At 35.8% G+C, this 22,996-nt stretch overlaps 1 protein-coding gene across 5 annotated transcripts in view; it reads right to left on the bottom strand.

The window, feature by feature from the left end:
* EXOC1 (exocyst complex component 1) overlaps positions 1-22,996 on the bottom strand; it is a 66,835-nt gene that overhangs the window by 5,988 nt on the left and 37,851 nt on the right. For 3 of the 5 annotated variants that reach the window (XM_073891712.1, XM_025887384.2, XM_073891713.1), the window contains 7 exons: positions 17,725-17,830; positions 13,174-13,218; positions 11,752-11,915; positions 11,087-11,194; positions 9,549-9,625; positions 8,772-9,000; positions 1,983-2,166 (listed from right to left, as the gene is read on the bottom strand). In XM_073891712.1, the coding sequence (XP_073747813.1) occupies positions 1,983-2,166; positions 8,772-9,000; positions 9,549-9,625; positions 11,087-11,194; positions 11,752-11,915; positions 13,174-13,218; positions 17,725-17,830 (913 nt within the window). The remainder of the gene's footprint in view (positions 1-1,982; positions 2,167-8,771; positions 9,001-9,548; positions 9,626-11,086; positions 11,195-11,751; positions 11,916-13,173; positions 13,219-17,724; positions 17,831-22,996) is intronic. The other 2 variants (XM_073891714.1, XM_025887386.2) reach the window with 1 other exon arrangement.

Raw genomic sequence — 22,996 nt, 5'->3', positions numbered from 1 at the left:
GCCCTGGTGGCTTAGTCGGTTAAGCGTCTGCCTTCAGCTCAGGTCATGATCCCAGGGAACTGAAATCAAGTCTCCCATCGGGCTCCCTGCTCAGCGGGGAGCCTGCTTCTCCCTCTGCCTCCAGCTCCCCCTGTTTGTGCTCTCTCTCTCTCTGTGTCAAATAAATAAATAAATAAATAAATAAATAAAATCTTTAAAAAATTAATTTTGTGATAGCATGACTTTTTTACAGATGGTCCAAAAATCATAAAGGGAGAGATGGATAAATCTGACATGGAATTTCAAAGCTCTTGCATAGTAAAAAAAAATACCATAAACAAAATCAATTTAAGTCTATTAAGTTGACAAAGAATAAAAAGACTGATATTCAGGGGCGCCTGGGTGGCTCAGTTGGTTAAGCGTCTGCCTTCGGCTCAGGTCATGGTCCCAGCGTCCTGGGATTGAGTCCTGCATCGGGCTCCCTGCTCTGCGGGAAGCCTGCTTCTCCCTCTCCCACTCCCCCTGCTTGTGTTCCCTCTCGCTGCGTCTCTCTCTCTCTGTCAAATAAATAAATAAATGAAATCTTTAAAAAAAAAAGACTCATATTCAGCATTAATGAGACGTGATGAAAACTTTCACCAACTGCTCAGAACACTAAACTGGTATGACCTTTCTGTGAGCCAGTTTGGCAAAGGCCTTGAGATCTATGTAAACCTTTTGACCTGGTAATTCCACTTCCAGTAATTCACGCCAAGGAAACTATTGGACAAGAATACAAAAATATACGCAAAAAACTGGAAACAAAGTAAATGCCTATTAATAGGAGATTTAATAAATAATGATACATGGAATACTATGCAATCATTAAAAATGATTAGTTACAATATAAATTGACAAAAAGAGGCCTTAAAATTTATAGAGTAGCATGTTCCAAAACAGAGTGTAAGGTATGATAAAAACTTTTACATTCAAGAACATACACACACATACACACACAATATGCACATATATATGAAGGAGAAATATTGAAAAATTTGGACGGATAAAAATTAAATGTTATCTTTCCTGATGAAATTACAAATTATTTTTATTTTTTTCTCTATTTTTAAAATGTGTTTTTTGATTTTTGGAGGTGTATAATGAGCATATATTACCTTACAGTCAGACAAAGCAAAGCTATTTTGAATTTCAATTTTTTTTTTTTTTTTTTTTTTTTTTACCTAGGCTCCATACCCAGAGTGGAGCCCAACCTGGGGTTTGAGCTCATGACCTTGAGATAAAGACCTGAGCTGAGCTGAGATCAAGTATTGGATGCTTAAACAACTGAGCCACCCAGGCGCCCCAAGGTTACTTGGAATTTTAAAAGAAATATCTACCATACAAACATTCAATCATGTAATTTATCTATCTTTCCCCTAGACATGCTTCCACCAAAAATGTCATATGTAATTGGTTAGATGATTCTACTTCCTGTCAATTGTTTCAGCTTTTAAAATTCCTGAATATATGCAAGCAGATCATTTATTTCAAACTAAATGTCACATCATACAGTTTCTGTAACTTAATTGTGGGATCTGCCACAGGAAGACAGCAGTTTAGCATTATTCTACCTTATGTGACAGATATGAAAACCGAGGCCTAAGAGGTAAATTGATTTGCTTAATGTTATACTGCCTATCATCTCCCAAAGACTCTTGCTAAAATGCAAATGTAAAATCCCATTTTAAAATTTTTTAAAAAGGTTGTTTTTTTTGTGATTAAAAAAGGAATTCCAATTTTGCATAGCGATAATCCCATATGAACTAAAACAGAAGCGGTTCCTGATGAATATGAATGGGTTTTACATACTGCTTATTTTTTCAGGTTTAAGAAATACCTTTCAGAAAACTTAAATAAGACTATAGAATATGGAAAATAATGAACATATCTATCCCCCAACTTAAGTGACCATAAATAGTGAAAACATGGAACCAAAAAATTCTTTAGTACATAACAAAGCTTACCATTAACAAATACTCCTCTGATAAGTTTAGTATATGCTTTATCTAGATCTCCACGACGTTCAGCGTTTTTAAAGATCGATTCTGCGAGTCCAGCAAATTCTTCAAATTCAGCAACAAATGGAAGAATTCCTACTTTACTCTTCTTTGAGATTTTTACTTCTTCCATTTGCCTTATTTGGTTACTCTACAGTTAGGCAGAAAGCAAGGGAGAGAAATAGCCAAGCACGTTAGAAACAACATATAATCATAAGCAAATGTATATATCATAGGGGAAAGACATAATTTAGTATCTAGAACATTTTGGATGTTTACTAATTACAGATTAATACAACAGGGATAACCAAGAAACACTACTTTTATAGTTTAAAAAGTACATATTATTTAAAACAAGATACAATCAAACTTTGTGAAGCTCAAGTTTTTGTTCAAAGTGAAAACAAGCACTAAACAATTCTATCATTCATGAAAGATAAGTATAAGGCGATTGCTCATTTTGGGGCAGAGTAGATACCAGGGCAGGCACAGGATTTCTCTAGGTTATTTCTAGTTGGTGGCCATGTGGCCAAGTTTGAGAATCATAGTCATTTCCAGTTCTCATTAGCGTAAAATTTGTGTTTGGATAGACCAGTTCTTTTAATTTGTGGATATGAGAACAGAGAAGGAGAACAGGCATTTCTACAATGGATTTACACTACATAAGTTTGCCATGTATCTATCTATTAGTTACTTATTTTTTCTCTATTTATTTCAGCAAAGTGCTTGTGTATGATGGCGACAAAGTACAAAAGGGATGTCTCATATAGACAAAACCTAGATATTTGGGTTCAAAAAGATCCATGAATTCAATTATGGTTCTGCGTACTTCTCGAGCATCTAGGTAAGAATTACACTGCCAAATACTGTTAGACATTTTTACTTCTACCTAAAATTTTATAAATGCTTTTAGGGGCATAACTTGAAAATCCTAGGACATGTGGCTTAGAAAAGTATTCTTTGTAGGCTATAGGCATTATTATTAGAAAGTCCTGTGGAATACTGTCAACCACTTGATACTGTCTTTAATGCTACAGCATACCCATTTTATTGCACTTTGCTTTATTGCACTTCACAGATACTGCCTTTTTTTTTTTTTTTTAACAAATTGAAGGTCTGTGGCAACCCTGTATTGGGAAGTCTGTCAGTACTATTTTTCCAACAGCATTTGCTCATTTCACGCCTGTGTCACACTGTGGTAACTGTTTGGCAATATTTCAAACTTTTTCAGTATTCTTATATTTATTATGGTGATCTATGATCAGTGATCTTTCATTTGGGGTGCCACAAACCATGCCCATATAAGATGGCAAACTTAATCAATAAATGTATGTGTTCCGACTGTTCCATCAAGCAGCCATTCCCCCATCTCTCTCCCTCTTCTTAAGTCCAGACACAGTTTTATTCTCTGAGACACAATATTGACATGTGGCCAATTAAGTGTTCAAGTGAAAGGAAGGGTCTCATGTCTCTCACTTTAAATCAATAGCTAAAAATGATCAAGTTTAGTGAGGAAGGCATGTCAAAAGCTGACAGGCCGAAAGCTAGGCCTCCTGTGCTAAACAGTCACGTTGTGAATGCACAGGAAAAGTTTTTTTTTAAGGAAATTAAAAGTGCCACTCCAGTGAACACACAAACTGTAAGAAAGCAGAATAGCCTTCTTGTTGATATGGAGAACGTTTTAGTGGTCAGGATAGAAGATCAACCCAGCCACAACATTCCCTTAAGCCAAAGCCTAATCCAGAGCAAGGCCCTGACTCTTACTCTGTGAAGGCTGAGAGAGGTGAGGAAGCCACAGAAGACAAGTGTGAAGCTACCAACCTCTGTTGGTTCATGAGGTTTAAGGAAAGAAGCCATCTCCATAACATAAAGTGCAAGGGGAAGCAGCAAGTGCTGACGGAGAAGCTGCAGCGAGTTCCCCAGAAGATCCAGCTAAGATCATTCATAAAGGTGACCACACTAAACAACAGATTTTCAGTGTAGACAAAACAGCCTTCTATTGGAAGAAGATGCCATCTAGGGCTTTCCTAGCTAGAGAGATAGCAATGCCTGGCTTCAAAGCCTCAGGGGACAGACTGACTCACTTGTTATGGGCTAATGCATCTGGTGACTTTAAGTTGAAGCCAATGTTCATTTACCATCCCAAAAATCCTAGGGCTTTTAAGAATTATGCTAAATTTACTCTGCCTGTGCTCTATAAATAGAACAAAATCTGGATGACAGCTCATCTGTTTACAACACGATTTATTGACTATTTTAAGCCCACGGTTGAGACCTACTATTCCGAAAAAGAAGAGATTTCTTTCAAAATATGACTGCTCATTGACAATGCACCTAGTCACATAAGAGCTCTGATGGAGATGGACAATGAGATCAATGCTGTTTACGTGTTTGCTAACACAACATCCATCCTGTAGCCCATGGGCCGAGGAGTCATTTCAACTTTCAGGTCTTATTATTTAAGAAAAATATTTTGTAAGGCTAAGCTGCCATAAATAGTGATTCCTCTGATGTATCTGGGCAAAAGAAAGTGAAAACCTTCTGGAAAGGATTCATCATTCTAGATGCCATTAGGAACACTTGTGCTTCATGGGAAGAGGACAAAAGTAAGCCATGAACAGGATTCTAACCCTCATGGAGGACTTTGAGGCGTTCAAGACTTCAGTGGAGGAAGTAACTGTAGCACATGCGGATATGGTAGAAATGGTGAAAGAACTAGAATTAGGAATGGAGCCTGAAGATGTGACTGAACTGCTACAATCTCATGATAAAACTTTAATAGATGAGGAGTTGCTTCTTATGGATGAGTCAGGAAGGTGGTTTCTTGAGATGGAACTGACGCCTGGTGAAGATGCTGTGAAGACTGTTGAAATGACAACAGATCGAGACTATTACATAAACTCAGTTGACAAAGCAGCAGCAGGGTTTGAGAGGACTGTCTCCGATTTTGTGAAAGAAGTTCCACTTCTTTCACAGTAGTATCAAATAGAGAAACTGTGAAAAGGAGAGTTGATTAATGGGGAAAACTTCACTGTTGTATTATTTTAAGAAACGGCCACAGCCACCCCAACCTTCAGCAACCACCACCCTGATCATCAGCAGCCATAAACATGGAGTCAAGACCCTCCATCAGCAAAAAGATTAGAACTCACTGAAAGCACAGATGATGGTTAGCATTTCTTAGCAATAGTATTTTTAAATTAAGTTATGGACATTGTTTTTTAAATATAATGCTACTGAACACTAAAAGACTACAGGATAACATAGACATAACTTTTATACGTACTGGGAAACCAAAAAATTCATCTGAATTCACTTTATTTCAATAACTCACTTTATTGTGACACTCGCTTTATTGCAGGAGCCTGGACCAACCGAGCCTGCAGTAACTCGGAGGTATCCTTGTATTTCACTTCATCGGTATTGATCATTGTGAAAAGTAAAAATGGATGCAGTAGAGAGGGGAGTGTAAGGCTGCAGGTGTTGGAACCAGACTCTCCGGGTATGAATACTAATTCCGTCACTTTTTACTGTCGACCCGAGCAAAGTAACATAATCTCTCAGAGAGTCTACCTTATGGAGGCAGGAGGAGGTCGTGAAGATTAGATGAGATAATGTGTGCAAGGTGCTTAGACCTGTGTCTGGTACACAGTAAGCACTAATTTATGAATGCTGGTCTACAGTGGTTATTAAGTTGCATGAAGATTTCTGTTCAGTGTGGCACATAAAGGCACAGGATATAATTATAGCCTGAATATACTTAAACATTAACAGGACATATTTTATTTATTTATTTATTTTAAAGATTTTTTTAAATTTTATTTATTTATTTCAGAGAGAGAGAGAATGAGAGAGAGAAAGCACGAGAGGGAAGAGGGTCAGAGGGAGAAGCAGACTCCCCGCCGAGCAGGGAGCCCGATGTGGGACTAGATCCCGGGACTCCAGGATCATGACCTGAGCCGAAGGCAGTCGCTTAACCAACTGAGCCACCCAGGCGCCCTATTTTAAAGATTTTTTATTTATTTGACAGAGAGAGCACAAGCAGAGGGAGAGAGAGGGAGAAGCAGGCTCCTTGCTGAGCAAGGAGCCCGATGTGGGACTCGATTCCCAGACCCTGGGATCATGACCTGGACCGAAGGCAGCCGCTTAACCGACTGAGCCACCCAGGCGTCCCAACAGGACATATTTTAAATGACAGTTGTCTTTTCTGGCGTTGTAACTGGTAGAACAGAAACAATGCATTCATTTAAGAAAAGAGCCATTAGGGGGCGCCTGGGTGGCTCAGTCGGTTAAACATCAGATTCTTGGTTTCCGCTCAGGTCATGATCTCAGGGTTGTGAGATTGAGCCCTGCATTGGCTCCGTGCTGGGTGTGGAGCCTAAGATTCTCTTCCTCTCCCTCTGCCCCTTCCCCCGCAGCTCACACGCATGTGTGCATGTGCACTCTCTCTCTCAAAAAAAAAAAGCCATCAATGAATTAAATCTTATAGAAATAAACTTTTTCTCAAGCTCAATGTATACATTATTTGCAGCTGATTGCTTGACATAGAGGTTATTCAATGACTAAAACTACAACTTTGATGCGAGGCACACACCACTATATTACTTATCCATCCTCTGTCCATGGCATTTTACCCAAATCATATCATTCTCAAAGGTTTAAGAGCGCAAATCCTTATCACTATAGTGTAAAGAGTCCTGAAAAGTAAATTAGGTGCAGATAAGAAATGTATGGGACTGCAGAGCCCAGCGTGGTAGTACCTGGTATGTCACTTACTTTCTAACTTCAGCTCTAGCTCAGGCTAGGCTAGCTTTCTTAGTCCCGTTCTTTGAAGAACAGCAGATACTCTGAGCTTGGCCACCAGCTGAAAGAGCCAAACTCAGGTGCTATCTGTTCCATTTTCTGCAGCCATCTGACATTCATGCTTTTGGCTCAATACAAACAGGCCCATTTATTACCTTTTCAAGGTATGTGTTAGGTCCTAATCTTGTCCCAAATACCAAAACATAACACGTACTGAGTACACACTATCCACCAGACACTGTGAGAAGACATCAGTTAAAATAAGATACAGAGGGATGTCCCTTTAGTGACAAAAGATAGAGCCTTCAGAAATATATGCAATTTTATGAGAAAATACTGAGTTTATACCTTTGTCTAAGTTCATTTTACTTTCTTTTTCCACTGTTCTGTCTTGAGAATAACATGAACATTGTTTAATGAACTATTATTAATTACTACCACCATTATGAGCCATCAGTTACTAAGGCTTTTTTCTGTGCAAGGCAGTGTGCTAAGCACTCCATCTGAACCCACATCTATATTTATCTGACACTACATCCTATGCTTTTAACAATTATGCTCTGTTGGATTAACAGGTGTTACATAGAGTTATATTTTACTGATAAAAGCAACAAAGCCTTCATAGTCTAGAAATGTAGTGTCCTCATGATTTAGTGTTCCTGCTATGTCATACAGGACCCATTATCTTAGCTGGTGGCAGCTCTTACTTTTCTCTTTGGCTCTCAGCTTGCAGTCAGACCCTCTAGGTTTAGCGTCACTGCAGAAGGTGGGAAGGGAGGAGGGTAAGCCTTAAGCGGTCAAATTTCATAGTATTTCAAATACCAAGTGAAGTTATGTGGCAAGGAAAGAGGATTAACAAGCCTGTTGAGGCGACATTTAAGTTTCTATAGTGAACGTAGATTGCCTTTATACTTTAAAAACTCAATAAATATTATTTTTCACAAGTACAAAAATGATGTGGATTTTAATTGCCCTTAATATTTTTATCTCCTATTATTTTATGGATATTCAAGAGCTGGTTATAACTTAGACGTTACATAGTAGAAATATTCAAATGGTAGACATGCTAACTACATTAATAAAATGAAGCTTTTGTTTTAGAACCTGGCCCAGCCCAATTCATACCGACAAGCTTACCAAAACCTAGCAGACGAAAATACAATTGTTAATGATTTTTCTTTCCTATTAGAAGGAAGAACATAATGACTGCTGGAAGTTAACATAAGAATAATATATTCTCTATTTTTTTTTAAAGAATTTTTTAACAGGACATATTTTATTAATTCATTTATTTATTCAATTATTTATTCAATTATTTATTCATTTATTTATTTGGGGGGCGCACCGGGGGAGGAAGAGGGACAAACAGGCTCTCACTGAACACAGAGCCCGATGTGGGGCTCCATCTCAGGATCCTAAGATCATAACCTGAGCGGAAACCAAGAGTCAGACACTTAACCAACTGTGTCACCCAGGTGCCCCAAAGAATTAATTAAAGCTGTTAAACTAGTAAACTAATAAACCTAATTAAGTAATTTAAAGAATCAATTAAACTAATCCAATTATTAATTTTCTTATCAGAACATATTTTAAAAAGAACAACAATAAATCCAAATGACAGTTTCAATTGTTTTATGCGATCTATGGTCACTCATCAGTTAACTGAGATTTCAGTTACCTAGTGGATCTCTCAAGCAGCTGCCGCCTGTATGGCATTTACTCCAGAACTTGCCAAGATTCACACGCAGTATAGAAGGGAAACTAGCTGGCATAGTAGCATCCAGCGAACTCTGTGCCTATAAATTGAAGCCAACACTGCTTCGGGGCTTTGAGGGATGTGAATAGTAGATCACTCAAGGGAAAACTGGAAACCTCTTGATTTAAATACATTTACCTATTTTTTGCAATGATTAGAATTCTAAGTTATTAAAAAAAAAAAAACCAACAACTTACAATGCATTTGTCAAAGTTCCTTTTGACAGTCACCAAAACATTTCCTAATGTAGTACTCAGAAAAGAAGCAGGGTCCACATTCTGGGCGGTCCACACATGATGACTCATTTTGACAAGCATGTAGAGGGAGTTAAAACTATCAATTTTGTCTCCTAATGCAATTAGGTTGTTCAGTTCTGGCTCAATGCAGCGAAATATTTTAATCATCATCTGACGAATCATATCTTTCCTGTTCAGAAAACATAAAAAATATAGGAATTTATTACAAGTTTCCTGTCTTGATCTTTAACTTTAATCCACTGCAAATATACAAAATGACTAAAATTTTACATTTCAATGAAAAATGTCCAAATATGATGACCTAATTATTTCACAGCAGTTTTCAACATAAAAATATTTTTTTCCAACATAAAAATATTTTCTGAAGTTAAGTTTTATTACTCAAAGTACAACTTCATGTCATTTGTAAAGCTGGATCCTGAAATGTGCTTTTGTAATTTCTGAGAAATACCCTGCAATTCAAATGCTACTTCTTACCAGCAAACATTAAAACTGATTGCATCTTTCTGTGATTACTAGAGCCAAAAAGAGCAGAAGGGTCAGACAATAGGACCAATTTTAACTCAGTAAGATGTTTGAGAAGACACTGGGCACACAGGTCAGTGCTCTGAGTGCTGTCACATTACCAGAATCATCTGGCTCCTCACTGAACAACACTCCTTCAGGCTCAATTTTAAGTCCCCGCACCCCTGATCAATGACAGTAACAAACACATACTCAGAAGAGACAGGTGGTGGCACGCCAGCATTATGTTGCCGGGATAATGTTCCTCCATCTAGGTCCTCTGCTTCAGTCTGCAAAAATTATTCAGGTACTTTACATAATAAAAGACCAACAATTTGACTAGTTTATACAGCAAAAGCCTACTCAGTCTTAAAATTCCTAGCAGAGAATACATTATGAAGAATAATGATTTTTAAAGGTAGTACTACTGATAAAACTACATAATTTAGTATATTGTTTAAGAATGGTTATGAAATGTTTTGTTCTTAGATTTTATCTGAGAATTATTGTGGGCTGAGAAGATGTGCTTGTGTGTATGCACATGAGGGGAAAGCAGGGACACAGAAGGTACAGGAGGCTCAGAGGGGGTGTGAGAATGGGGGAGGGCAGCTCAAAAAACCAGAAACGACTTTTAAGAGAGAATTTTAAAAATTAAAGAAATTTCATCAATGTTTAAATAAAACTCTGGCATTTAAAAAACGCTATTAAAAATTCTTAGAAAGGCTAACAAATAAGCAAATTTACTATCACCATCACTTATAACAACAAATTCATTTTATGATTGCTTTTTATATGTTGGTTCTGTTTTTTAAGATGACCTTATTTTTTTTCAAGTAAGCTTGACGCCCAACATGGGGTTCAAACTCATGGCCCTGAGATCAAGAGACACATACTCTACCAGCTGAGCCAGCCAGGCGCCCAAGATGACCTTAATTTAAAAATCATTTTATTTGGGGGCGCCTGGGTGGCTCAGTTGTTAAGCATCTACCTTTGGCTTGGGTCCCAAGGTCCTGGGATCGAACCCCACATCGGGCTCTCTGCTCAGCAGGAAGCCTGCTTCTCCCTCTCCCATTCCCCCTGCTTGTGTTCCCCTCTCTCGCTGTATCTCTCTCTGTCAAATAAATGAATAAAATCTTAAAAAAAAAATCATTTTATTTGCATTGTGCTTTTAACTTTTTCAAAATATTGCAGCAGCCTCTCATTTTATTTTCTTACATTTATGCCACCTGAGAGGCATGCTGAACAGGTATTACTATATTCAATGTACAGATAAGGAAAACTGGGGATTAAATACTTGGTTTAAGGTCTCAGAGCTAGTTAGTAACAAAGGCATAGGCAAGGTTCAGATTTGGGGCTTGTTTCTTTCTTTCTTCTTTTTTTTTTTTTTTTGCTAGACCATGGTATACACACGCAAATATTTTTTTCTTTTGAAAATTGTATTTTTTCTTGGTGATTACTAAAATGCTAAAATTTATTTTTTAATAATATTTTTTACAAAGTAAATTCAGACATTTCCCCCTCACTAAGTTAGAGGATATTTAGGTCAAAGACAATCTGGAATATTAAATAAGATGCTCCAACTCCAACTATCACTGTTTTTATTATCTTGTGGTATGACAAAAATTACTGAAAAAAATCCTTACATCATAAATTTTTTCTTTTTCTGTTCTGATACTGAAAGTGTGACAATTAATTAGGCTAATTATCCTACAGATTATCAATGTTAGCCAATAAATAAATATGAGCCATACCATGGTTCCAGGCATACTTTGATGTTGCTGCAGTTTGAAAAATTTACTTATGAAGTCCTGTTCTGCCAGACACAAGGGCTCTAGTTCACTTAGTACCTGTTCAAAGATCTGAAGAAAACAAAAATGAACTGCACCAAATGCTAAAAAAATCTTCTACATTTAATTCACTTTTCTGTAGGGATCATAGATGCTTTATGTATAATCTCAACAGAATCCCAAAAGAAACTATTCCAAGATTGATAGGACGATGCAGAAGTATCAAGGCTTAACAGGGCCAGACATACCTAAAATAAAACTCACAATAATTATTCACTTGAAATCTGGAAAGAGGAACACAGAGACAAACTTTTTAAACTTAATGCATCGCAGACAACAGTTTAGCTTCATAAAAGCTGTTATTTCCTCTTTACTTTGTAATTGGCTCAAAGAGATACAAGCTCTTAATGATTTATAATAAATTTTAATTAAGCTGTTATGTCAATGAATTGATAATACACATTTCAGTTGCCATTTGACTAGTATTTTTTACAAATTCAGAATTCAAAAGATATGGTTAATTTAGAGAGCCAACATAGCCTAAATCCTTGAACACACTTAAAGCAGTAATAAACTGCTATTAGAAAACTAATGTTAATGTTTAAGACATACTTGTTATATTATTTTACCTTATCAAATTTGGTCCTGTCGGCAACATCGAGATCAGAGGCAGACATGTTTCCCATATCCAACAAAGAAGATGACTGGGATCTGCGATTCCCTGAACTCTGAACGCTGAGTTTATTTAGACTAGAAGTAGATCCAGTTAATTTCCCAGAACTTCCATGAAGACCTAAGAAATAATAAAACTTTGACAGTTGTGACCTTCATGAATAAAAGACCCATAGCGTAAATGAGGGCTGTCTTCTACTGTCTTTGTCTTCAGTGCTCTTATCGCCCAAGTCTACCGCATGGGGCGGGCTGTAGAGTGTTCTGCTCTCTCATTAACATTTGTGTCCTATTCTTGAGCATATTACAAAGAGTAGTGAAACTACAATCTACAGAATAGGACTGAAAGGGGTCTTAAAGATCACATAATCTATACCCTGCCCAATACCACCAACGTTGCCATATTTCTAGACTAAAGTAGATGAAGATTTCCTTCCTACTCAAAAGACATAAATATGGATGAAGGCCAATGACTCCTTAATGTACTAGCTAACATGACTTATTTATTCTTATTTTTTAATGACTTTTTTTGTTTCTGAAGAAAGCGGCCATATCCCAATATTACTAGCCTCCACATTAAATGAAAATATTGGGGTGAACCATACGAATCTGCCAATACTCGATCATTCTTGCCCTACAAAAAGTCAATTACATATGATTCAACTTAAAACATTCCTGAACCCAGAAACTCTGCTTTTACAATAAGTGATTAACTACAGCTCTTTAAAAACTATACAAAATGAAGAGGAAAAAACCACCCTGAAAACTTGTTATACTTAAAATACAACTAAAATATAATATATACATCATGAACTACATAATATGGGACATCTTTGAGGAGAAATGAGAACAATGTGGCTGGACAATATTCTACATCTATCAAGGAATTAAAGGCTTTCATTTTTACAAGAAAATGTAACATTTTTATTCAGAATTAAATATAAACAATAAATAATTTTTTTAATCTTCTAAAATATTTCGGAATTAACCTATATTATTTGCTGATGGTCAGAAGGGACAGATGAAGACATAATAAGGACAATTAAAGACAAACTTTGGTTTCATTATGCAAAATCTGACCATATCTATAAGAATTTTCATAATTTCTTTTTTTTAAAGAATTTTTATAATTTCTAAACACAGCCTGAAAAGAAGTTTAATGGTTAAGCCTTTTCATAAATTTCTGACTACCCACCATAGATTTTGAATTACATTTCTTGAATGTAGTCATACCACAACCATGATGTTGGTTTTCTTCATCGAACCTGGCAACTCAGAGCAATCAATATTTTTGGTGTAACTTTTTTCAAGACAAAAACTAATTTCTAGACATTAAACAAACATGCATCGAGAATACCTACTAATACACTAAGCATACTCACTCTCTGTTTCCTGTTTGACAGCACTTTCTTTTCGAGGCAGTGTAGCTGTGATGGATTAGGTTGCAAGCATCAAAGACAAAGACAAGTTAATAAACTGCAATTTGCACAAACCATGCACAAGAGGAAGTTAAAGCTCTAGTTTAAAAGACACATGCAAAGAACCATGAGCATCAAGTAACAAGAGGTGCAACATATGTTTAGTTGGTCAGCTACTGTTTGACAAATTCTGAGAGAAAAAACTTTACTAGTCTAATGTTTTGTTTTTAATCAAATATTCAGGTAAAAATATCTATATTTGTCAACCCCTTCCCCAATACTTTTAAATGATTTTTTTTTTTAAGTTTATGGAGCTAGCGTGCTTAAAATTTAAAAGACTACATTTGTAAGTTTTGGTTTCTGAAAAAAAAAAAACAGTTCAAGTAAAAGTGTTTTTTACATTTTTTAAGTCATTTTATTTTATTTTATTTCGATCATAATAAGTGTACTCTTTAATCCCCATCCCCTCTTTAACCCATCCCTCCCTGCTCTCTGGTGACGCTCAGTTTGTTCTCTATAGTTTTAAAGTGTTTCTTGATTAGTCTCTCTCTCTCTTTTTGCCTTTGCTCGTTCATTTTGTTTCTTAAATTCCACATATGAATGAGATTATATGGTCAAGTAAAAATATAATAAAGTGGAAATTTATTAGAATGAAGTTGTAGACTTAGACATTAAGCGCATCAACATTCTCACTCCCTGAAAACTCCTGAGAGGAGTCTCCATTGTACTGAACAATGTTATACCATATCTGATAAAAAATTACATGAGTGGGGCTTTAAATTCATTTCAAAATATCAAGTTGAACTACTTAGTAACTGGCTTTATGAACACCTAGAATGGCAAGTATATATCAAAATACTAATTATCAGGAGATGGGTGGATTGGAGGCTAAAGCCAAAGGAATAGGCTTAATACAGGAATTTGAGCTCTTTTAGGGCCATTTGGCATTTCTTTTATTCTAAAACTTCTCTCTCTCTAATATTTATTAGATCAATTATAGAGATCATCTTGTGAAACATTCTGAACTCAAATTAGAAGTTAATGTGAAAGGCAAAGAAAGAAATTATAGAATTAAAGAGAAAAATAAAGAATATAACTATAACCTGGGAATATTTTAAAAACAGAACATTGTATCAACTTGTCACTATTCCTACCAAACTTTAAGGCAAAACCCAAGTAAAAGCTACTAACTTGTCATACCAGGGATATATCTATCTGTGCAGCCCTAGCTACATGAAGCTTAAGGGAGTATGAAACACCAAGGCTAGACATTAAAGTGGTAAGCAGGGATCATGCTGGAGCTACTAGCTGTCCAATCTGAACAGTACCTTCTGGAGGCCTTAAGGTGTCACTATACTAAATTCACCAGTTTCAGAGCAAAGCCTGACACTTCATACTTTTTTTTTTTGTACCCAATGAAGAATACAGTTACTAGTAGTGCCAATTAATTATAATTTGGGGCTCATCAAAGCCTATATTATTTATCAGCAACAAGCAGTATTCAGATAACTTTTTTTTTTTTTTAAAGTAGGGGCTTGAACTCACGACCCTGAGATCAAGACCTGAACTGAGATCAAGAGTTGAATGCCTAACCTACTGAGCCACCCAGGTGCCCCTTCAGGTAACCTTTTCCATATCTTTAAATAATCCCCATTAGACTGTATACTTCATGAGGTAGGGTCTTTGCTTATTGCTGCATTCTCAGTACCTAGCAGTGCTTATTATATAATAGGTAATTAACATTTATTAAATGAATTTTCTAGGAACCAACAAGATTCTTAGTTTAGTAGAGAAACATAGAATGCTTTTTTGTAACATTGTTACAAAATTACAAAATGTAATTTTGACATACCACTTTTAAGATTTGGAATATTAAATACAAGGGAAGCAGTAATTATATAAATGCATATGTTAAGGGACTAAAATAATTGTGTGTGTGTGTGTTATTTCAGCTGTAGAAAGAAAAAATTGGTGATTTTAAAAATAATTTCTAAATTTCGTTTGCCTGCCATTTCATTAAGTATATTTGTAGAACACAAGGGGAAGAAACCTTACCAAAATATCATTCTTGAGGGGAAAATTTCATGCCTCTGAGTTTATCAAAGTAAACCTATTAATTAAAAAAGGCAATTACCTATGTAAAGACCTTAACACAAAGAAAAGATATTTGCTGGTATTTTAACATTATTCTGAATTACGTGAATTAAAGTGATGTTAAAGTTGAGTCAAAAGTGGTTCAAAAAGGGGCACCTGGGTGGCTCAGTCGTTAAGCGTCGGCCTTAGGCTCAGGTCACGATCCCAGGGTCCTGGGATCAAGCCCGGTATTGGGCTCCCTGCTCCGCGGGAAGCCTGCTTCTCCCCGTCCCACTCCCCCTGCTTGTGTTCCCTCTCTCGCTGTGTCTCTCTCTGTCAAATAAATAAATAAAATCTTAAAAAAAAAAAAGTGGTTCAAAAAGAGAGTATTCCCCTGTATCTCTATGACTATATTGACTATACATTTCCTTTTGTAAAGTACATTCAATCTGACTTTCTATTCTTATTAGTATCTATGACCCAGAATTTTCAGAGCAAGTAAGAAACAAAAAAATTAAATTTTATTTATAATTACTTCATTTTGATTCATGGACAAGTTATCTTTCCAAAATTTCAGGTTTCTATTTTAATTATAATTACTATTAAAAGCTGATTTAAACACATTTTGAATCACTGAAAAGATATTTAAAAAATTTCCATTCTACCTTATTTAGAATTTAAGTCATTTGTATTTAACTTTTCCTCTGAATTCTGTTTATGATTTAGTTTTTCTTCTCTTGTAGCTGATATCAAAATAACTGAAACTATGACTTTCTGGTGCCATCAACCACTACAAATTACTCTCCTGTTATTATTTGATACATAAGAAGAAATGTGATTTTAATGCTATTTTAAAACTATAAAAGTGCCTTCTAAACTTCTAATTTAAAAATATTTTAAACAAAATAATTTAAGAACTTCCCAAGAGGAAGAAAAAGAAAAAATTTAATTTTCAGGTTAATGCAATGATACCATTAAGATACTATTGTACTTGTTTCAAATTACATTTTTGTTATGTCATTTATCTCAATGTGAACCTTAGGCCTGATAAATTATTATGATAATGGGATTAATGACCTCCTAAGGAGATAATTTTAAAAAGATTTCCCTTTTGCCTCCAGTTTTCATATACTGTAGAAGAGTTCTCTCAAAATACAATGGTTCACTAACAAGTGGTGACAAATATACTAAATGGAAACATTAAACATGTAACTGAATTAATATGCTGCTTACTTAAAAAAAAAAAAGCATAACATACCCACAGTGAAACATTAACAAGGATATAAACACATTGCTGTTTAAGAACAATAACCTTTAGGATGAGTTAGCATTTCTGTTTCCAAAAGCCTATGGTCCCAAGATTCTTATCAGTATCTTTACCTAAGTGTAACATATTTGTACACAGATTCAAAACATTTCAAAAGTCCGGACTAGTATAATCAATATATTAGTGTTGAATTAAAAAACAACAACAACAGCGAATTACTAAATAATTACCCACTAAAGACAGTCTTCTCTGTCCTAAAGGATAAGAATGGAAGGATGTGCTATCAATTTCAATCCTGTTTCCTGATTACCAGAAGTTGCTTAGGGCATAGGCTCCTTTCAACAAGCAAATGCTAAACTCATTATTCTAAAGGGGAACTATGCAGACACACTGAGGAGTACACATTGTAGCCATTTAAGGCCAGGTTTTGACTTGAATAGGCACAGAACTCCATCCAAAAAGGAACTCCAGAGATGGGTACATGCAAGAGCAGAAAGTGGCCGCGGCAAATCACCTTCCTCGCAACTTGATACTTTCACTGGTTACCTTTTCAAATCATGTTTCCGTCTGTCCACTTAACATACTTAAAAGCAACAATTTTAGCATGCTTGAAAAATATCTCTTAGGAAAAATAACTATAATCACAGGAGCAATTTGGGTGACATTTTTACAGCTTGACCCGGGAGGAAACACAAACTTTCTTTTTGATTCAAAATAGCCAGTGAGAAGTAAGAAGCCAGGAATTACTTTCATTTCCCTATAAAGAGCAATGACTTAAGAGATCAATGACTTGCCACCAACTGCTAAAAAAGGCCTTTTAAGGAAGTTGGAAACTGAACTCTCAACATGTCTCTTAGCCTTGTACTTTCTCGACCAGACTGCAATTCATTTTCTGGTCAACTACTTTTCCCATGAATAGATGCTTTCAATTATGGCATGAATACACAATTGCTGTCAGATTCATCTACTACAGAATTTTAGTAAAAGCCATATTTACAGATACAAATATTTGTTCTGTGAAGTAACTATAAATCAAACCAATGCATCAGACTTACTTTTTCATCAATTCTACTGTATCTTCTTCCACCTTGCTCTGAAAAGTCTTAGAATTATTTGTCATAAATAAAACCACTTTTAATAGAATAAAAACAATGAAGTGAGGTGTCTAAGCTTACCAAACTTCTTGCTTTCTTTAGTTGTGCCAGTCATCTTGATCTTTGCAACTTCAAAGAAATCTTTAATTTCTCTCTCATATAGTCGTGATAAATAATCCATGTAATTCTTAAAATAAAAGTAACAGGTACTTCTTATTAATAAAACAAATAAAACAATTCAGTTCCCCCAAATCCTTCGTGCTTGCTTTAAACTTTCTGGTCTAAAATCCTGATGTATTTCATAGGATTTAAAAAGTTGGCTATTTTCTGTCTTAAAAAAAAACTGAACAGGCATCAAAACAGCAATTCACAAAAATATGAAGTTGAACATAATCACACTTATATTTTCATTTTTATGCATTATCTTTCATATATTTTAAATAGAGGTGCACTCATACTATATAAGATATTTGGGTCAGAGCAATCATGTTTCTCCAGTCTCACACTTTAATGACTATACAGTGTTATGCTTTGTTGATGTACCGCAATTCAGCAAATCAATCCCCTAGCAGAGACCACTTAAGTGGTTTCAATGTTTTGCTATGATAGACGATGTTACAATAACCTTTTCATCTTTAATGAATTGTTTTCTTGGAATCATATCCTAAGGGTAGAAATACAGGGCCAAAGAATATGGGAATTTTTATAGCCGTTCCTCCATCCTGCCATGTTGCTTTTAAAAACAATCATACCGACGGACAGTCAACAGCAACAAAGGAGCACATTCAGTCAGTGTTGCCTGTCAACTTAGAGTATTAAGGTATATCAAAAACAGGCTATTTTTGGGGTACCTGGGTGGCTCAGTCATTAAGCGACTGCCTTCAGCTCAGGTCATGGTCCCAGGGTCCTGGGATTGAGCCCCACATCCGGCTCCCCACTCAGCGGGAGGTCTGCTTCCCACTCCCCCTGCTTGTGTTTCCCTCTCTCGCTGTGTCTCTCTCTGTCAAATAAATAAAAATCTTTAAAAAAAATAGGCTATTTTCAATAAGCTTAGGGTATTTAGGTATACCAAAATAAGTTATTTTCAACAAGAATTTAATTATAATTAGCACATCTTACAGTTTTCACAATCATTTTTTAAAAACAAATTGGATTTATTCTAGCTCAAATGGAAACATCTATAACTTTGTTTGTATGCTTACAAACTTACTTCTTCATCATATCTGCTTACTATCACATAAAAATATTTTATGCTCTCAGGAAGGATTCTTCACCAGTGGGAGACCCTATATTTTACCAAGTCCCAAGTTAAATGCCATATAGAGACTAAATTTAAATAAATCCACAGGAGAAAAACTGTACTTGGTTATTCTTTTAAATTTATCATGGAATCTAAGCTTCAGCTTCCTTTATAATTTCAAATTAATATATTCAGTTTTTTTTAAGATTTATTTATTTATTTGACAGAGAGAGAGAGAGCACAAGCAGGGGGAGCGGCAGGCAGAGGGAGAGAGAAGCAGGCTCCCTGAGGAACAGGGAGCCCAATGTGGGGCTCAATCTCAGGACCCTGGGATCATGACCTGAGCTGAAGGCAGATACTTAACCAACTGAGCGACCCAGGCTCCCCAATACATTCAGCTCTAGAGCAGGTTTATGTTGCTTTAAACATCAGGTGCGCCTTTCAAAAGGTATATATTATGTGAATATTTGTATCCTGACTCATAGTTTACCACTGATTTTCTTAGTTTATAGATATATCCTTATAAAATAGTATTTGGATGAAACATAGTATATAAATCCTTGGTTTTTCAGTTTGTAGGCCATCCATATATATCTCCCACATTGTCTCTGTAAGGAAAACAGTCAAATGGGCAATTCTTTCCTATGATCTTTGCATAAATTTAAAAGCAAATATAAATTAAAATATACCCTAAAATTAATTCCTATTTCACTGGGCTGTCTCACTTTTTCAAGCTTAAATTCTCATAAAAATACTGATCACTGCAAATCAGTAAATAGTTGACAAACAGAAAATTAGTTTCACGTAATTTATGAAATCTTCATCTGTGGTTTCTACTCAAATCATTCAATATAACAGATTGCATTCCAATACCCAAATTGTCTAAAGTGCACATTACTCCCCAAGCAATTTAAACAATTTCAAAACAGCTCTTTGGTATCTAGAAAACAGTGACATGAGCAGACTACTGAAAATCACCCCCTTTTCCACTGCAACTTGAATGACTGGATACCTTTTTTCCAGCTACATAACAGAACTCATTGGTGGGAAAGACCACAGACAGGTGTAACCATCAGTTCATTCATTTACCAAATTCTGAAGGATGTCTCTTATGAGGTGCCTCTTAGCACCTTGAATACAGCACCTTACATTTAACTATCATGAGTTTAAATACTGTTGTTTCTGGCAGTCTTTTCAACTTTACATTGTGTTGACTGTGCAGTCTTACCAAGATCTCTATATTTTACTTTTTCTTTACACAAATGGGTAAATTCCACAAATGCAGAACTGAGGTTGAGAGAAGAAATCTGGGTAATCTTCAAGACTGACCATCAACCTCGGGAGATTACTAGGAGAGGAAAGCTCATTTCCTCCCCAAGCATGGATGGAACATCTCTATTAATAACTGCCCTACATGAATAACCCACAGCCACATATAGGGGTTGTAGTCCTGGGGAAGAAGGAATCTGGGCAGTTGAACTATTTCCCTAAGCTCTAATTATGTACACTAAAACTCGATTCAGCCCTAAGCAGAGCTGGGGCAGTGCCTACTGATTCTTATCCCTTAAAGAACGGAAAAAGGCTTTTCTTTTTCCTGCCAGAAAGCATGAGAGCTGTGTACACCCAATCAAGTGCAAACAGTATCTGCATTTAATTATTATTTCTTACTAAAGAAGTACTGGTTTGTCTGTTTCCTTCTTTCTTTCTTTCTTTCTTTCTTTCTTTCTTTCCTTCTTTCATTCCTTTCTTCCTTCTTCCTTTTTAATAAAATTCCTGTTTTTGATAACTTCAGCAACCAAATTAGATTATGAGGTAAAATACATAGTCTGTCAAAAGTTCAAACCACAGGATCAAGTAACATTCCTGGGAAATAAGTTAATTTCATTTAAAAAGCTCATTAATATTGTCAATCAAAACTATACTGTGAGCAGAGAATGATTCCATAAATCATTGCTAGGTTGGCTATCGCCTTGTTTCTTCACTTAAATTACATTCATGAATACTGCATTATATATAAAGATAGGGCAATAATACTCACTGAGAACACAATTAGGCAAAAAGCTTATTGATTACTTTACTTATTTGAATATTCACTAGGGGCAAAGCACTTGTTGGCACAAAACTCTTAAGGAGATATAATAATGTTTAATTATTCAAAATATTAATCCTCCTAAAACTTCAAAAGAAGAATTCCAGTACTGTAAATATTTTTCCTTAAGATATCTCCAAATCAGAATTCTGTTGAATGAAAACAAAACAAAACAAAACAAAATATAACACAACAGTAGAGTTGCAGAACACTTAAAAGACTAATTCTGCAAAACAAAAGTAGTCTTATCTAAAACAGCTGACAAGATATATATAAATACCCCAGGATACTTATATTCTTTTTGAAAAGCATTTTTTTTAAATTATACTTTAAAAATATTATTTATTTTACCAAGGTTTATGTCCTCTTTCTTATCTCAGTTTAGAAGTAAAGGGAGCCAGATCTTACTTTAAGGGGGCAAAGGCACTTTGAGGAGAAAACATAAAGACTGATATACAAGAATGTCCTCATGCCAAGTGTGTTCATACTGATATATTGATAGGAATGTACACCCTGCTTTTTTCTTATCATAGTGCTCATAAATTTCTACCTAATCCTCTGCCTTCTCATGAAGCATGAACCTAACACTAGAGGAAGTTGTAATAATTATTTCAGTAAGTATGAAGATAAAATGGGTTCATGTATAAACATTAGTTTCCTGAGAGAGAATAATCTTCATTATAAAACACTCTGAAAGATAACACCATTTTTTGAGTAATACTAGGAAAAACTTTGGCTAGCAAAACTAGCAAAAAATAAGATGATTTTGCTATCTAAATTCTGTTAGGAAATTTTCTGTCACAAGCACATGGGTTGAAGGGAAGAGCTTTTATATTAACAATCTCAATATTTTTGTTTTCACTCCAAGAAACAAAACACATCACTCTTTCCAATTCGAGAACATTGTTTTCAGGTCATATTGTCCACATAATTAAGTTATTACTAATTATTAAAATTAAGTTATGCATTACTTAATTTTTTAATTTTTAAACTCCAAATTCGTAAAAACTTAAAAGAGTTTACATGTTTTTCAGGGTATTTCAGAATTTTAAGCAAACTGCTCTTATATCTGATATATAAATATAGCTATTTATATACTGGAATTAGGTAGCAATTCTTCAGCTCCCTAAGTGACATGGTCAATTCCAATACTAAAGGTCACAGCAGAAATGCAAAAGTATTGTACCCATGGCTTCCCGCCACAATGGCCATTTATTAAAGCTAAATCAGATCATGTCATTCTACTGCTCAAAGCCTACCAAAACCCCCTCCCCCAGCTCCTTCACAGTAAAAGCCAAGTCCTTACCATGGCACACAGTCCCTTCCAGATCTGCCCCGCCCCACCCCCACTTTACCTCTCCTACCTTCCTTCTAAGCTCCAGGCCTTGGTGCTCTGGGCTCCAACCCCAGTGCTTCCTTGCTGCTCCCCCCAGGACACCAGGCATGCTCTTGCCATAGACCACTTGTACTGTGCCTGGAAAGCTTTCCCCAAGAAACTCGCACTGCTCAGCCCTGCTTTTTTTTTTTTAAGATTTTATTTTTAAGTAATCTCTACACCCAACATGAGGCTCGAACTCACAACCCTGAGATCAAGAGTCGAATGTTCTACTGACTGAACCCGCCAGGCACCCCACATCCTTGCTCATTTTAAAAATCTATGCTCAGATGTTATCTTCTCATGATGCCTTATTTCAAACTATAGTCTTCCCCCATTCCCAGCATTCCCTGCTTTATTTTCACCAGAGCACTCAGCAGTACCTTCTAACATACTACACAACTGACTTTTTTGTCAAGTCTTTCTCAACCAAAACATGCGCTTTGAGAAGGCAAGCATTTGCCCGTTTCCTTTGGTGCTGTATCTCTAGCACTTACGTAGAACATAACAGGTGCTCAATTCATATATGAACGAATGACTCATCTTCTGCAGTTGCTGGTGTTTCTGGCACTGCTCTTCTAATCTCCAAGCCTAGAAAGTTTGGCATCATCCTGTCCCTTCCTTGGAGTCTCTCTTTTGGTTCCTATTC

This window comes from Callorhinus ursinus, unplaced genomic scaffold, assembly GCF_003265705.2.
Source record: "Callorhinus ursinus isolate GAN/ISIS: 27379988/994484 unplaced genomic scaffold, GSC_fseal_2.0 scaffold4, whole genome shotgun sequence".
Taxonomy (NCBI): domain Eukaryota; kingdom Metazoa; phylum Chordata; class Mammalia; order Carnivora; family Otariidae; genus Callorhinus; species Callorhinus ursinus.
This window is presented reverse-complemented; position numbering and strand designations above follow the sequence as displayed.